This window comes from Salmo salar, chromosome ssa13, assembly GCF_905237065.1.
Source record: "Salmo salar chromosome ssa13, Ssal_v3.1, whole genome shotgun sequence".
Classification (NCBI taxonomy): Eukaryota; Metazoa; Chordata; class Actinopteri; order Salmoniformes; family Salmonidae; genus Salmo; species Salmo salar.
In genome coordinates, this window is record NC_059454.1 from 26,301,790 (window position 1) to 26,316,325 (window position 14,536).

Below are 14,536 nucleotides of genomic sequence, written 5' to 3' on the forward strand. Positions count from 1 at the left end.
CAGCAGGGTCAAATAATAATAATCACAGTGGTTGTCGAGGGTGCAACAGGTCAGCACCTCAGGAGTAAATGGCAGTTGGCTTTTCATAGCCGATCATTCATAGTATCTCTACCGCTCCTGCTGTTTCTAGAGAGTTGAAAACAGCAGGTCTGGGACAGGTAGCACGTCCGGTGAACAGGACAGACTTCCATAGCCGCAGGCAGAACAATTGAAACTGGAGCAGCAGCATGGCCAGGTGGACTGGGGACAACAAGGAGTCATCAGGCCAGGTAGTCCTGGGGCATGGTCCTAGGGCTCAGGTCCTCTGAGAGAGAGAAAGAAAGAATTAGAGAGAGCATACTTAAATTCACACCGGACACCAGATAAGACAGGAGAAATACTCCAGATATAACAGTCTAAATTCTAGCCCCCCGACACATAAATACTGGAGGCTGAGACAGGAGGGGTCGGGGGGGCCAACCCAGACAGGAAGATCACGTCAGTAACTCAACCCACTCAAGTGATGTACCCCTCCTAGGGATGGCATGGAAGAGCACCAGTAAGCCAGTGATAGGGTTAGAGGCAGAGAATCCCAGTGGATAGAGTCAGTTATAAATTCTTCTGTTCTAGTTAATAACAAGATATCATCCAGTAGGCTTTGATTACATTTCAAATATCCTCGCCCACGTAGAAATTATGTAAGAGTAATATATATGCCAATTATGTGATGGTCCGAACGCATTCTGTCCCCTATCAACACTTTTTAAACTTTTGGTGCCAGAGAGAATGACATAAGAAAGTAATCAAGTCGACTAGATTGATTAAGCCTCTGCCATGTATATCTCACTAGGTCGGGGTATTTAAGCCTCCATATATCCACTAATTACAATATATCCATGACATTCATGATTTCCTTAAGTGCCTGGGGGTGATAGTTTGTAGTGTGATTTCCTTTACGGTCCATAGAGGTATTTAAAACCATCTCCCACCATAATAATAGAGTCTAGTTTTGCTGGTAGAGTTGATAAATTATTATATATATATATTTTCAAAGAAGCTTGGATCATCATTATTTGGACCATATAGGTTAATAAGCTATATATGTTTATTGTCCAATAAAATATTTAAAATCATCCACCCCTAAATAAAAATAAAAAAAATTAAAAAAAACAGTTGTGGGACACACACACACACACCCATACACACTCATACACACTCATACACACTCAACCCCTTTCCCTCACAACAACCATAGACTCAGATTCTCAACAGTTGCACCATCCCAGATGTCAACTCAAGAAAGGGCTTGATTTATGAATGCATATACAGTTGCAGCTTTTACAGGCTTATCTGAGATCTTTATACTTCATCACAGCAGACTGTCAGTGGGTGAAAATAGCCAGATGTCCTTTAATAAGAGCACATGACTTTCAAATTGAGACTACAGAAAATGTGGGAGAAATTAGGATGACATCTATATGGTGCGTGTGAGTGTGTGTGTGTAATATATAATAACATACACTGAGTATACAAACATTAAGAACACCTGCTCTTTCCATGACATAGACTGACCTGGTGAATCCAGGTGAAAGCTATGATCCCTTATTGGTGTCACTTGTTACATCCGCTTCAAATCAGTGTAGATGAAGGGGAGGAGACAGGTTAAATAAGGATTGTTAAGCCTTGAGACATGGATTGTGTATGTGTGCCATTCAGAGGGTGAATGGGCAAGACAAAATATTTAAGTGCCTTTAAATGGGGTATGGTAGTAGGTGCCAGGTGCACCGGTTTGTGACATGAACTGCAAAGCTGCTGTGATTTTCAGGGTCAAAAGTTTCCTGTGTGTATCAAGAATGGTCCACCACCCAAAGGACACCCAGCCAACTTGACAACAGTGGGAAGCATTGGAGTCAACATGGGCCAGCATCCCTGTGGAACGCTTTAGACACCTTGTAGAGTCCATGCCCCAACAAACTGAGGCTGTTCTGAGGGCAGGGGGTGCAACTCAATATTAAGAAAAACACTGAGCAGGCACCTTGGATATAAGAGGTTGTTGATTTCAAATAGTAAACAAGAATTTACAAGCTATTCACATGATATCAAAGAAACTCCTGATTTGTTCAAAAAAAGAAAATACAAAGTCTAGTTCAAATTGTTTTAAACCTGATTTTTACAATAACAACACAAATATTCAACTTTATTGTATGACTGTTCCATTTTTAAGAGAATATGTTGTTTGGTTTGCCTTGTTGATTATATTGAATAGGTAACACCCAAATAAATGTGTATCATGCAACTAATCCTTGAAAGTGTGTAAACCTCGTTTTATATCATGGGAGGAATTAGAACAACGTCAAAATAACCAGATATCACCAGCGATTCAGATTGAACTATTTTTACATGTAAAACCCGTATTTCATTGTGAGATGAGATTATCTGTGCAGCGCGTCTGCAATGAATACTACCTCGAACCGGCCCTAAATTGCCGACGCATGTGCAATGAAAGCACTTCCTTTTCCGCTCATTGCTCTGCGTTTTCTTCTTCAACCAAGCTTCTCCTCAGCGTAAAAAAAAAGGTAAACACAATTGATATGTACACATTTGAAACTACTGCATTTCACTGGGACAAAAGTAAGCTATTTAGTATCACTGCGTCGGTTGATATGATAATTTGGTGCAGATGTATTGCTTGCTAAGTGAACAACATGATAATGGTCTATGAGTAACCTCCATTCATTTAGCTAACGTTCAATCACTGAAGCCCAAAAATAACTAAATCTGTTGCCACAATTTGACAACTCGCTAGCGGTCCTCTTGCGTTATTGTACTTTATGTATATTATCATGTAAAGGTTAGTTGAATAACCACGTTATTGTAATGCTATCTATTCTGCACCATTTAAGATTACTAACCGCGTGTTGGCTCAAGTCAATCCGACGTCATGAGTTTGTTCGGGGGCAGCACTGGCTTTGGCGCTGGGGGATTTGGAGCGGCAACCACGGACACCCACAACCCAATGAAGGTAAGTAGCTAGCTAATAACATTCCCTATCTGTAACCTGCTTAATAATCAATATTTTTTACTAGTAGAACTTGTTCTGAGAGGTGTAATTGAAATGTATTTGATTTTGAATTATATGTTATCTCATACAGGATGTAGAAGTAACCTCACCCCCAGATGACAGCATCAGTTGCTTGGCGTTCAGTCCCCCTGCCATGCCAGGGAACTTCTTGATAGGGGGATCCTGGGCCAATGATGTGAGTCAAGTCGTCATGTTCCACTTAAAGTGCCCACTTCATACTTATGCCGTTTTTGTTGCTATGAGTCTAAAACCCATTCACTTTGTAACAACATATGAGACTGTTTCCTTACATTTTTCCAGGTGAGATGTTGGGAGGTACAGGACAACGGGCAGACAGTCCCCAAAGCCCAGCAGATGCACACAGGTCCCGTCCTTGATGTCTGCTGGAGCGAAGTAGGCCCCCTCACATCCCATATCTTTACCAACCATATGAGGTGTTTGAATGAAACTTTACTTATTCGTTCCCTTGCTCTTTTAGGACGGTAGCAAGGTTTTCACAGCGTCTTGTGACAAGACTGCCAAAATGTGGGACCTCAACAGCAACCAGGCAATACAGATCGCACAGGTAAATATTTCAGGCTATGAATACTGTTTTCAGTGTTATTTTTCAATTGGTAGTTTCATCACCTCTCTGTGCTTCCCTTGAATACATTGACAAGTTCTATTGACACTAGATCATATTAGAAATGGCCTTTGATTTGTGTTTCCATTTAGCATGATGCTCCTATCAGAACAGTCCACTGGATCAAAGCCCCCAACTACAACTGCATCATGACAGGCAGCTGGGACAAAACTCTGAAGGTAAGAAACATGATTGGGATTGGGAACTATTTTATATAATAGTTATTATATAGTTATAGGTTATTAAAGGAATAGAGCCAAACAGTCCTTTATCCCAGCGGCAGTAAGGCTCCTGAATGACAGTCACTAGTAGGTCAAGCGGGCTGGCTTACAGTTGACATTGTACCGATGTGAAGTGTAGATTGTGTACAGTTCAGTCATTATGAATCACCCATGAATTGCACTTTTTCTGTTCTCGTTGTGTGTATTGTCTGTATTTGTCCATTTGTATGCTTTGATAATATGTTTTAATGTAAACAGTGTCACAAACAAAATTTCCCCATTGTGATCATAAAGTCATTATCTTAGTTATACTTTTAATCGTTAATTTATTTGTTTGATTTGCTCTGCTGTAGTTCTGGGACACCCGCTCGCCCAACCCAATGATGTCTCTGCAGTTGCCAGAGAGGTGCTACTGTGCAGACGTGGTGAGGACCTGGTGCTAAAGCTCCAGTCATTCATATTCTTTAAGTGGTTTTCTATAATAGCTCTAAATAGCATTCAGCAGAGTTGAATTGTGTTCAGCAGAGTTAAATGTTCCCCAGAAAATTGCTTAAAGTGTGCTGTCCTGGGGCCTCATTTATAAACGGTGCGTATGTTAAAAAAATTAGCGTGAGCATGTCCTTTCCTCCACACAAACTAAGACCATGCGTACACACATCTTCTGGCGGTTTAAGTATTGCAAGCAGGAAAGTTGGCCTGTGCAATTGGGGTATATGGTGACACGCTTATTCATAAACACATAATAACAAGATGCAGCCATTTGCTGTTAGTGAGAAGAACAAATATCAAGTGTGTTTTGTTTTTGGATTCTAAAATAATTACAGAATTGTTATTTTCATAATTATTTCTGAATAAATTCCTCAATTTTTATGGCTGTGATGGGTTCATATTCCTGAAGTAGCCATACAACAAATTACCATGCGCATCTCTCATTTAATTGGGTCTATGTAAATAGATAGGCAATGTATTTCAAGTTTTGCTATACGTGATCCCATATGCAGCGTGGTTTATAGCCTACAGACGAATGTAACAGGTGAACATCAACACAGTTGATCTTTTACTTTGAAGTATGTATGCTACTACTGTATGCCAATTGTTTTCTCTTTCAGAAATACAGCATAAATTACTGCATTTTTTTTTACCTTTCTGCCAACACAGTAAATAGACAAGTAGCTTATGTAAAATATTTGACAGTATGGGTAAGCGACAGTATTGCTGTGCGATAGGAGCATGACATAAACCTATTTAATCTTAGAGCCTATATCAAAGCAGGGGATAGAAACAATCTATTGATAAACAAAATATTGAAGTGTGGGCTGAAGCCTACTTTTAAATTGTTTCCACTATACAAGCAATCTTGCATAATGCACAGACAGGCACTCGCTATAAGCAGCATTCATGTTTAGTGTGGAAAAGTTACTGCAAAATAGCATACCTTTCTGCCCACACCTCTACAGAAATGTGATCAAATATGCCATTGATCTTTCTTATAGAAACTGCCGTGGCCTAATTCCAATAGCGAAAAATTATACAGCAAATAAAGGGAGCGTTATTGTCACAATAAAAGGTGAACGGAGGGCGTTTTCCGGGCAGAGTTTTAATACTCGTTCATGCGTGCTCAGTTTTATGACAGGTCTGATTTATAACGGAAAACATGTGTGCACCAAATTTATAAATCTCTATTTTTTGGCGTACGCATTCTTTTCAGAGATGGCACACGCAGGTATTTGGTGTGAAATTTACGCAACGGTTATAAATGAGGCCGCTGGTTTTATAAGTCATGTGTTGTCAACTCAGCTGATTGGTTCCCTGTTGTTTTCAGGTGTACCCCATGGCAGTGGTAGCGTCTGCAGACCGAGGTTTGATTGTATATCAGCTTGAAAACCAGCCGTCTGAGTTTAGGAGGATAGACTCACCACTCAAACACCAGGTGACTGGTCTCACATACCAGGTGACTTACAGGTCTCCCTAAAAGAGTTCTTTTGACCTCATTGGGACTTCCTGGATAAATAAAGGTTACATAAAAAAATGAACAATACATTTACAGGACTGTCTACTACTGTACATACACACACCTTTTCAGAGTGCAGTTTCCATTGATGATCAATTATTCATGAATAGTTCATGCCTGTGGTGTGTACCCTAACACTACCTCTTCCATCTCCCTGTATCAGCACCGCTGCATAGCCATTTTTAAGGACAAACAGAACAAGCCTGCTGGATTTGCTCTCGGAAGCATTGAAGGGCGGGTCGCCATTCACTACATCAACCCTCCTAACCCGTGAGTGCCACAAACCAGGCTGTTCCTTACAAACTGTGAGAAAGACCTTAGCTACCACCCACGGCACCCTACTTACTCACCACACTGTGTTTTTGTGTTGTAGAGCCAAGGATAACTTCACCTTTAAGTGCCACAGGTCGAATGGAACCAATACAGCCACACCACAAGATATCTATGCTGTGAGTCCAGATTTTGCTCTCTCCACCCTGCTTTCATATACATTTGGCTACAGTCAGTAGGTAGCATAAGATATTGGGGTGTTTTTCATGCAAACACCTTGCTGTTTCTGATCAAACAGGTAAATGCCATCTCCTTCCACCCTGTCCACGGGACACTGGCAACTGTTGGGTCGGATGGTCGCTTCAGCTTCTGGGATAAAGACGCCCGCACCAAGCTGAAGACCTCAGAGCAGCTGGACCAGCCAATCACAGCATGCTCCTTCAACAACAACGGCAACATCTTTGCCTACGCCTCCAGCTATGATTGGTCAAAGGTAACATTTTATCTCGTACCTCATGTTATGATAGGTTGATTTAAGACTCATTCTATTCTTTCAAAATGGCCAGGCAATATTTTAAATAAGCAAAATTGATACATCTTTGTGTTAAACCTCAGGGACATGAGTACTACAATCCTCAGAAAAAGAACTACATCTTCCTGCGTAATGCTACTGAGGAGCTGAAACCACGGAACAAGAAATGGTGAGTCAGAATGCCATTGTCATTTCATCAATCACGTTTGGTCACCTCTATGGTGACCGTCACAAGACATGATTTTCTATGCTGTCATTAAGAAATGTAGAACCACATGTATATAGGTGGACAAGAAAAGACTTGAAAGCAACAGACTTAATGGCTTGTACATTTCTCTCATGTCTCTAGATTTGTCCAATATCTCACCTGTTTGCAAAATGGAGGGTTGTCAAACACACACATCATGCCTGCACGACCCTGTTCATTTCCTGTGCCAACACCAATGGTGGAGCTGCTGCTTGCAAAATAGGGGTTGGAGAGTGATAAGATATTGTTTTGAAATATCTGATATTTTATTTTCTATTGTCACGATACCATGGTTGCATTTAAAGTCATGTTTTTTTTCTCTGTTACATTGTTGTACAATTTAACGATATTGGAGAATGACATAAATGAGTAGATAAAGACAAGTTACACTATCCGACTGTTTTTTGCAACACCTTTTTTCATTCTCCTCTTGCACATATTTTTTTTATTTAACTAGGTATGTCCGTTAAGAACAAATTCTTATTTACAATGATGGCCTACCCCGGACCAGTTGTGCGCCGCCCTATGGGACTTCCAATCACGGCTGGATGTGATGCCTCTTGCACTGAGATGCAGTGCCTTAGACCGCTGCGCCAACCCCTGCACATATTCACATATGTTTTGAACACTAAACAAACAAGAATGCATAGAACATACATGGTATCGTTACATGGGCTTCTGTAACTGTTTCACCCATTTGGATTTCTATAAAAGGGACACTGTATTTGGGAAAGGGGATACTTAGAGGTGGCAGGGTAGCCTTAATTGACATCGGCACCCAGGAAACAGCAGGTTAACTGCCTTGCTCAGAACAGAATTTTACCTTGTTAGCTCTGGGATTCAATCCAGCAACCTTTCAGTTACTGGCCCATTGCTCCTACCCACCAGCATCAACAGTTGCAGGTCCACATATTTCTAAATTCCCTTGTCTAATTTTTTTTAACCTTTTATTTAACTAGGCAAGTCAGTTATGAACAAATTCTTATTTTCAATGACAGCCTAGCTGTTCAGGGGCAGAAAGACAGATTTGTACCTAGTCAGCTCAGGGATTTGAACTTGCAACCTTTCAGTTACTAGTCCAACGCTCTAACCACTAGGCTACCTTGCCACCGCTATAGTAGGCTACTATAATATATAGCTATAAAATGTGTTTAGTTCTATATGATAGTAGACTACAAGCAGAATTTAGACAGACGGGTTTGGTTTAGATCAGTGTTTCCCAACCCTGGTTGATTACCGCACATTTTTATTGTAACCCTGGACAAGCACACCTGATTCAACTTGTCAACTAATCATCAAGCCCACAATGATTTGAATGAGGTGCGTTTGTCAAGGGCTACAACGAAACTCTGTACTGTTGGAGGTACCCGAGGACCAGGGGATGGGACACACTGGTTCAGATGACCAGACACCGGAGCGTGAATTTATGTATTCTCGCGATGTTCCCTACGTCACAGTCTACATAAAACATTCGAACTCCTCCGCTACTTCTCTTTTGATTACGATATTTTGTGCGAGGATCAATAATCATGCCTCGCATCTATGTTGGAAAACTTAATTATAATGCTCGAGAAAAAGACCTTCAAAGATTTTTCAATGGCTACGGAAAGCTTATGGAAATTGATCTGAAAAATGGGTAAGTTGATCATATAAGAGAATCAGTTGGAACAAAAAATAGCTGGCAAGCTAATGGTAACTTCATATCCAGTTGGCGTTAGCTAACGTTACCTACTTGCTTTCGGCTAGCTTCCCCAAAACATAAGCGAAATACATTTTGCCTTTCATTTGTGTTATCTGTGCGTGTAATAGAAATTAGCTGAAGTTAGTGGTTATTAGATGCACACATTTGCTTTACTAAAGCATTTAACATATTTTGTAAAGAAGGCCCCTAGCTAACGTATTTAGATGCTAGCTACTACACAGCGTGTTCAAAATGGCTGCTTGTTTGGCTGCAGGCAGTTTTTTTGGTCGTTACTAGTTATTACAGCCAGAGTCATGAACCCCGCCTATTTCTACAATTTCACTTCTTAAAATGTGATTTTTAATCCTAACCGTAACCAATCACTCTTAACCTTAAACGAGGACCAAAAATAATTGTTTTCATGCATTTTTACAATATAGCCAATTTGGACTTTGTTGCTGTGCTATCTAGTGGAAACCCATTTTTTTTTGGTGTGCAGCCATGTGGCTACCAATGATGTATATAAAACCTGGATTTTGGATGCTAAGTATTGGCAAATGAAGCTCTGAAGTCACCGGTCGGCCATATTGGCACTCCACAGACAACAGTCCTCCATATTAATAAATGTCAGTCCTACAGTATTTCATTATTTCATGTCTTTTTTCTTTTTGTAGGGGAGACTAACATTAGCACTTTCTTAAATGTATACTTTTATAGGGTGTCCTCCCACAGGGTGTAACAAAAATTTGCATGAGCTGAATTAAATGTAAAAGGCTTTGAGAATAAAAAGCATGGTATATGTTCAGTGCTCTGTTGACATTCTTTGAAAAATAACAGGAATTTTGAATTGGTATGGAAAGTACTAAAATGTGAACTACTACATGACTGCTCAAAATCGATATCCATCTTATCTCTTATCTTCGGCTGGGTGGCATGTCCCAAATAGCACATCACAATATTTTTCCAATTTATGACTATGTTATGTTTTTAAATAATAAAAGTTGAACATTTACCTTGAGTAGTGTGTGACCCTAGGGTGGCAACACATACATTCTAAGTTAATTCATTGGGTTTTTCTCCATTCTGTTCAATTCAACTTCAACCAAAAAATAACATTCATACATTTCTATATTTCTTGCCTTCAAATCTTAGATAATTTCCACACTGCCACATAGGACTGCACAATATGGGCGAAATAATCTAGTCCTTGTTTTTAACCAAATGTTTAGATTTAGATCAAAACACTTGGTTGAACTGTTGCCATCATGGAATTAGGATGTTAATTCTATAGTTATAATATAAATAATAGTGGGCACTTTGATTACAGTGTTGGACATGACAATGAATGAAAATGCCAGGGAGGAGTTATTGTGACGGGGTAGGAAACCAAAATGTTGGGCAGTGTTTCCTAGGGGACCCTACAATCTTTGGCTACATTAAATGTTTCTTCATGTAGCCAACATATTCATGATTCGCCTATTCCTCTTTGATTTAGAAGATACTGTTGCACAAACAACATGCTGATTGAGGCCTGCTAAAACTTGCTAAGAATAGACAAAGTTAGTTTGTTTCTTACATCTACAAAAAGCTAATTGTGTAATTTTATAGAACGCTTTTGAATTTTATATTAAGAAGCAAAGTGGAAACAACGTTGTTGTCATCAACATTGTTGCATGTGCTGCATTGACCATGCAGACTGAACAAGTGTCTCGTGGTCAAGCCACAACAAATGCGCTCCTTGAGATGCAGGGCTAGGTCTGTGTGGAGAGGGATGACCTCAGTAGCGGTGTAAACTATAAAATGGATGTTATAGTATACAATTCATGTCATACATTTCTTTTTAAAACGTTCTAATACCGTTATAGAAGGTAACGTAAAAACCCAAACCAGTCCGTGCCTCAATACCGGTGTGTGTATATAGTAAAATACAGCCCTACTATTTTATGTCCTGCGGACTCAAAAAGAAAGATGCGAGTTCAACAGTGAAGTGAGCTTGTCAGGTAGCCAGTAGCCTTAATTCTTGCAGAGTCCAGCCTAGCTGTTGCAATGCAATTATTATTTTTTTGAACATGGCCTTTGAACAAATTGAGGTTTGGACCATTGGTTTTCTTAGAGGAAAATATACACAATTAACTTATTTTACCCGTTGGTGAAAAGGCATTTTTGATTGGACATCCTATACTGCAGGGGTTGCTTTAGAGTTGAGAAATCTGCATTTTCGAAACGCAGACCCTCAAACAAATGTGCTTTTTGAACAATTTCCCCTGTTTTATGTTGCATCAAGACTGATCAGGGGCATGCAACTATAGTTATCCTTCACAGAAAATGTGAATGACTAGTTAGCTAATTAGCAGCTAGTAGTTTAAGTGCCTTGAAATTCATTGGTTTGGCATTTGTTTTTATTGCTAGCTTATTTTACTTTTTTATCTTTTAGATATGGCTTTGTAGAATTTGAGGATAATCGCGATGCGGACGACGCAGTGTATGAACTGAATGGCAAGGAGTTGTGCGGGGAGCGTGTGACCGTGGAACATGCCAGAGGACCGCGCCGTGACCGAGATGGATATGGTGGTGGCGGGGGTGGGGGTCGCAGTAAGTGCAATGTATTTCAATGTTCCCTTTGCCCTTTTCCCAATGGGTCAAGGAGATGTGAATGTGGACCGTACACACACAGGCCTGTGATCCTGAAATGGAGTTTGACATAACTCGCCAATACTCAATGATGTCACCATTGCCATAGTGTCACCAATGAGTATGGTACAAGTTTGACCCAACTCAGAGCAGACTTCAGATTACTGCTACTGATTGTTTAGGTGTAGTGAAACCATGTTTCTAGTGTTTTCTTCCTGGTGGAATTGTGAACACCAATAAACAACTGTATTTAGTTAAGAAGTCACGACTTTGTCACCATGTAGCCCAGCTGTACCGTGAAATACCATTACATGTCAATTGTCTTTGCGTTTTGATTTCAACATTAACAAAGTCCTTGATGTTTCAATTTGAAAGAGTCCAGCTGCGGGCTGAGGCTGAGTCCATTGAGGCTAAGATGACTGCCTGTCCCGTTTGGCCTTGGCTTTCACCTTTACAATGTGTGTGTGACCTATGCCTCTTGACCCTTGGCTGACCTAACCGGAAGCCTTGACGACATCATCCTTTTTCCAATAGACCAGGGGTGATGGTGAGGATTCCCATTGGTTTCTATGTTGAAAGAATAAGTGGGACGGCTTTAAGTCAACATGTTACCGTTCGCTGTAAGCAGGCAAAATAACTGCATTGTCCCCAGTTTGACAACCGGTTAGGCTATGTCATGGGGGAAAAACTTTTGTAGAGTTATGTCAGTTGGCACTCTTGCAAAATGTGATACAAGTTTTTGACATTGACTTTGTGGAAGCCTTCATTTGTCTTTCAGGATTCAAGAGTTTGTAAGAAGAACATCACTGTCCATTTGTTTATACTGCTAAAGATTTGCAGTTTTTAAACATTTGTCAGACTGGCTGTATGTTGCTGATAACAGATGCAGTGGTGTTCTTTGCACAGCAATGAACCACTTCAGAGGCTGTACAGTGAGGAGAATAAAAATGTACACTTTGCACAGCAATGAACCACTTCAGAGCCTGTACAGTGAGGAGAATAAAAATGTACAGTCACTAATCCAACAAATGCCACAGCTTTAATACCTCAGTCACTTAATTAGGTTTGTCTTGAGACTGGGTCCAGATGGACATCTCACAGGACCTATATTAAACATTACCACACCTTTAATTCTGGTAGTTGCATTCTCTGTTCATGGTCTGATCCACTAAGTGAAATGCCAATATGCCACTCTGTTTTGCTGACAATTTGTCTGTCCTGTCATTTAAAGGTAGTAGTGGTTACAGCAGCAGCAGAAGCCGCACTGGCAGGGATAAGTACGGGCCACCCGTCCGTACCGAGTACCGACTGATCGTTGAGAATCTGTCCAGCCGCTGCAGCTGGCAGGATCTGAAGGTGGGTTGAGGGGACACTTATATATTTAAGCAATAAGGCCTGAGGCAGTGTGGTATATTACAAATATACCATACCTAAGGGCTGGTCTTAGGCACTATGCAAAGCATATTGCCTGGGTACAGCCCTTAGCAGTGGTATATTGTCTGTATACCACAAACCCGCAAGGGGCCCTATTGCTATTATAAACTGGTTACCAACATGAGTATAACAGTAAGTAGTTTTGCGCCATGCCGTGGTATATTGTCTGATATACACAGAGCTAGAGTGCTGTTGCAGCCAATCAGCGTCCAGGACCCAAACTACCTGGTTTATAATTATAGGTGAGGGGCAGGTACTGAAGATGAACTGCCAGTTGCTGTCCATGGTAGGCCGTTTTTGTTTCTGAAAAATTGGGGTAATGTTTTACAGTGACTTTGCTTTGTCCCCTACAGGATTTCATGCGCCAGGCTGGAGAGGTCACGTATGCCGACGCCCACAAGGAGCGTACCAACGAGGGTGTCATCGAGTTTGGCTCACGCTCGGACATGAGGAGGGCCCTAGACAAGCTGGACGGCACGGACATCAATGGGAGGAAGATCCGCCTGGTGGAGGAAAAGTCTCGCCGCCGACGCTCCTACTCTGGCAGTCGCTCCAGGTGAGGTTCTACACACCACCCTGCTCTTTATGAGTAGTTGAATCCCATGTGTGGTCACGCTTATCTGGCCATTTAATGTGACATTTGTATTCTTGTTCCCCCCTGCAGGTCTCGCAGCAGACGTCGCTCTCGTAGCAGGAGCCGCAGGAGCAGTCGCTCCAGGAGTAACTCCAGATCCCACTCCCGGTAAGCTGGCCCTAATGTCTAGAGAAGTATGGTTCAGATTGTTGTACCCATATTGACCGAAGATTGTTAACAATTCTGTCAATCCCCTGCAGATCCCATTCTCGCAGCAAGCGACGCCACTCCAAGTCTGGAAGGAAGTCTCGTTCCCGCTCTCGCACCCGCAAATCCAGATCTCGTTCCAACAAAAGCAAGTCCCGTTCCAAGAGCTGCTCCAAGGTGAAATCCGAGCGGGATTCCCGCAGCCGCTCCAAGGAGAAGTCGGCCAAAAAGAAGTCCCGTAGCCGCTCGGCGTCTCCCGTGGAAAATGGGAAGGAGGAGCGTTCCTCTCGCTCCCCTTCCCCAGCAGCTGACTGTCGCTCCAAGTCTCCGGACAAGCGCTCAGTCTCCCGCTCCAAATCCAGGTCTAGATCAGCTTCCCGAGATTAAAGGCTCCACATGTTCCCATTTGAGCAACTGGTGATTTAGGACCAGCTCCTATTTGATTTGACAGATCAATCGACGGCACCAGGTGCATCAAGGCATGCTCAGTCTTAATCAGTGCTATCCTTGACACTTAAAAAATCGGAACTACTATCTTGACGTATTATACATGGCATGAGAATGATTTAATCATGTTTATTGTGGGGGAGTGAGCATCGTAGATTACAGCTATTGATCCGTTTTGTATTAATTGTACATAGAGGAGCTTGTCTGAAGGGCTTTGTATTTAAAACAAGCCAGGCCTTTTCTTTAATATCCATTTTAGTTCTTGTTCGTATTTCTTCGTCTGCTTTTGCTTACCTCAGGGTGGTGTTTTGAGTTGATTTTTCATTTTCATGATAGGAGTCATTTCACCTATTGAGCCCCCCTCAAGATGTAATGTATGTGCGCCTACAATTTGTAGATGAGCAGATTTTTGGCATTGTATGAACAGGTTTACCAGGGATGGTGGTAAAGATTACACTCTCTCCACATAAGAAGCCGTTCTGATTACATGTAACATGCCCATTTTTTTTATTGTACATTTAATAAAAAGTTCATATGAAACTGCTGGTTTGTGATATTATTCTCCCATGATGACACACGCTTTGCTGTGTTTTGACGT

The 14,536-nt window shown here is 41.3% G+C and overlaps 2 protein-coding genes across 7 annotated transcripts; both read left to right on the forward strand.

The window, feature by feature from the left end:
- Positions 1 to 2,445: 2,445 nt before the first annotated feature.
- On the forward strand, positions 2,446 to 7,358 carry rae1 (ribonucleic acid export 1). 5 transcript variants are annotated; one of them, XM_014134950.2, is made up of 13 exons: positions 2,446 to 2,555; positions 2,883 to 3,001; positions 3,132 to 3,236; positions 3,362 to 3,454; positions 3,540 to 3,626; positions 3,776 to 3,862; positions 4,258 to 4,329; positions 5,727 to 5,855; positions 6,079 to 6,185; positions 6,289 to 6,364; positions 6,484 to 6,678; positions 6,801 to 6,886; positions 7,067 to 7,358. In XM_014134950.2, coding segments are annotated over exons 2-13 (1,119 nt in total). In that variant the 5' UTR covers positions 2,446 to 2,555; positions 2,883 to 2,920; the 3' UTR covers positions 7,068 to 7,358. The 5 variants fall into 5 exon arrangements, with proteins under 5 accessions (XP_013990425.1, XP_013990427.1, XP_013990426.1 ...); XM_014134952.2 differs by having other exon boundaries at positions 5,727 to 5,834; XM_045692194.1 differs by having other exon boundaries at positions 2,507 to 2,553; positions 2,880 to 3,001.
- A 936-nt stretch (positions 7,359 to 8,294) lies between these two features.
- On the forward strand, positions 8,295 to 14,478 carry sfrs6 (Splicing factor, arginine/serine-rich 6). Of its 2 annotated transcripts, XM_014134945.2 has the most exons (6): positions 8,295 to 8,600; positions 11,080 to 11,237; positions 12,508 to 12,632; positions 13,064 to 13,266; positions 13,375 to 13,452; positions 13,545 to 14,478. In XM_014134945.2, the coding sequence occupies exons 1-6, from the start codon at positions 8,494 to 8,496 to the stop codon at positions 13,876 to 13,878; spliced, it is 1,005 nt and encodes a 334-aa protein (XP_013990420.1). In that variant the 5' UTR covers positions 8,295 to 8,493; the 3' UTR covers positions 13,879 to 14,478. The 2 variants fall into 2 exon arrangements, with proteins under 2 accessions (XP_013990420.1, NP_001133737.1); NM_001140265.1 differs by having other exon boundaries at positions 8,471 to 8,600; positions 11,080 to 12,632.
- The last annotated feature ends 58 nt before the right edge of the window (positions 14,479 to 14,536 follow it).

Coding starts and splice junctions, on each gene's coding strand:
- sfrs6 (XM_014134945.2), top strand. CDS start 8,494: ATGCCTCGCATCTATGTTGGAAAACTTAATTATAATGCTCGAGAAAAA. Junction 11,238..12,507: donor TGGCGGGGGTGGGGGTCGCA/GTAAGTGCAATG, acceptor TGTCATTTAAAG/GTAGTAGTGGTTACAGCAGC. Junction 13,453..13,544: donor AACTCCAGATCCCACTCCCG/GTAAGCTGGCCC, acceptor AATCCCCTGCAG/ATCCCATTCTCGCAGCAAGC.
- rae1 (XM_014134950.2), top strand. CDS start 2,921: ATGAGTTTGTTCGGGGGCAGCACTGGCTTTGGCGCTGGGGGATTTGGA. Junction 3,455..3,539: donor TTGATGTCTGCTGGAGCGAA/GTAGGCCCCCTC, acceptor TTGCTCTTTTAG/GACGGTAGCAAGGTTTTCAC. Junction 6,186..6,288: donor TACATCAACCCTCCTAACCC/GTGAGTGCCACA, acceptor TTTGTGTTGTAG/AGCCAAGGATAACTTCACCT.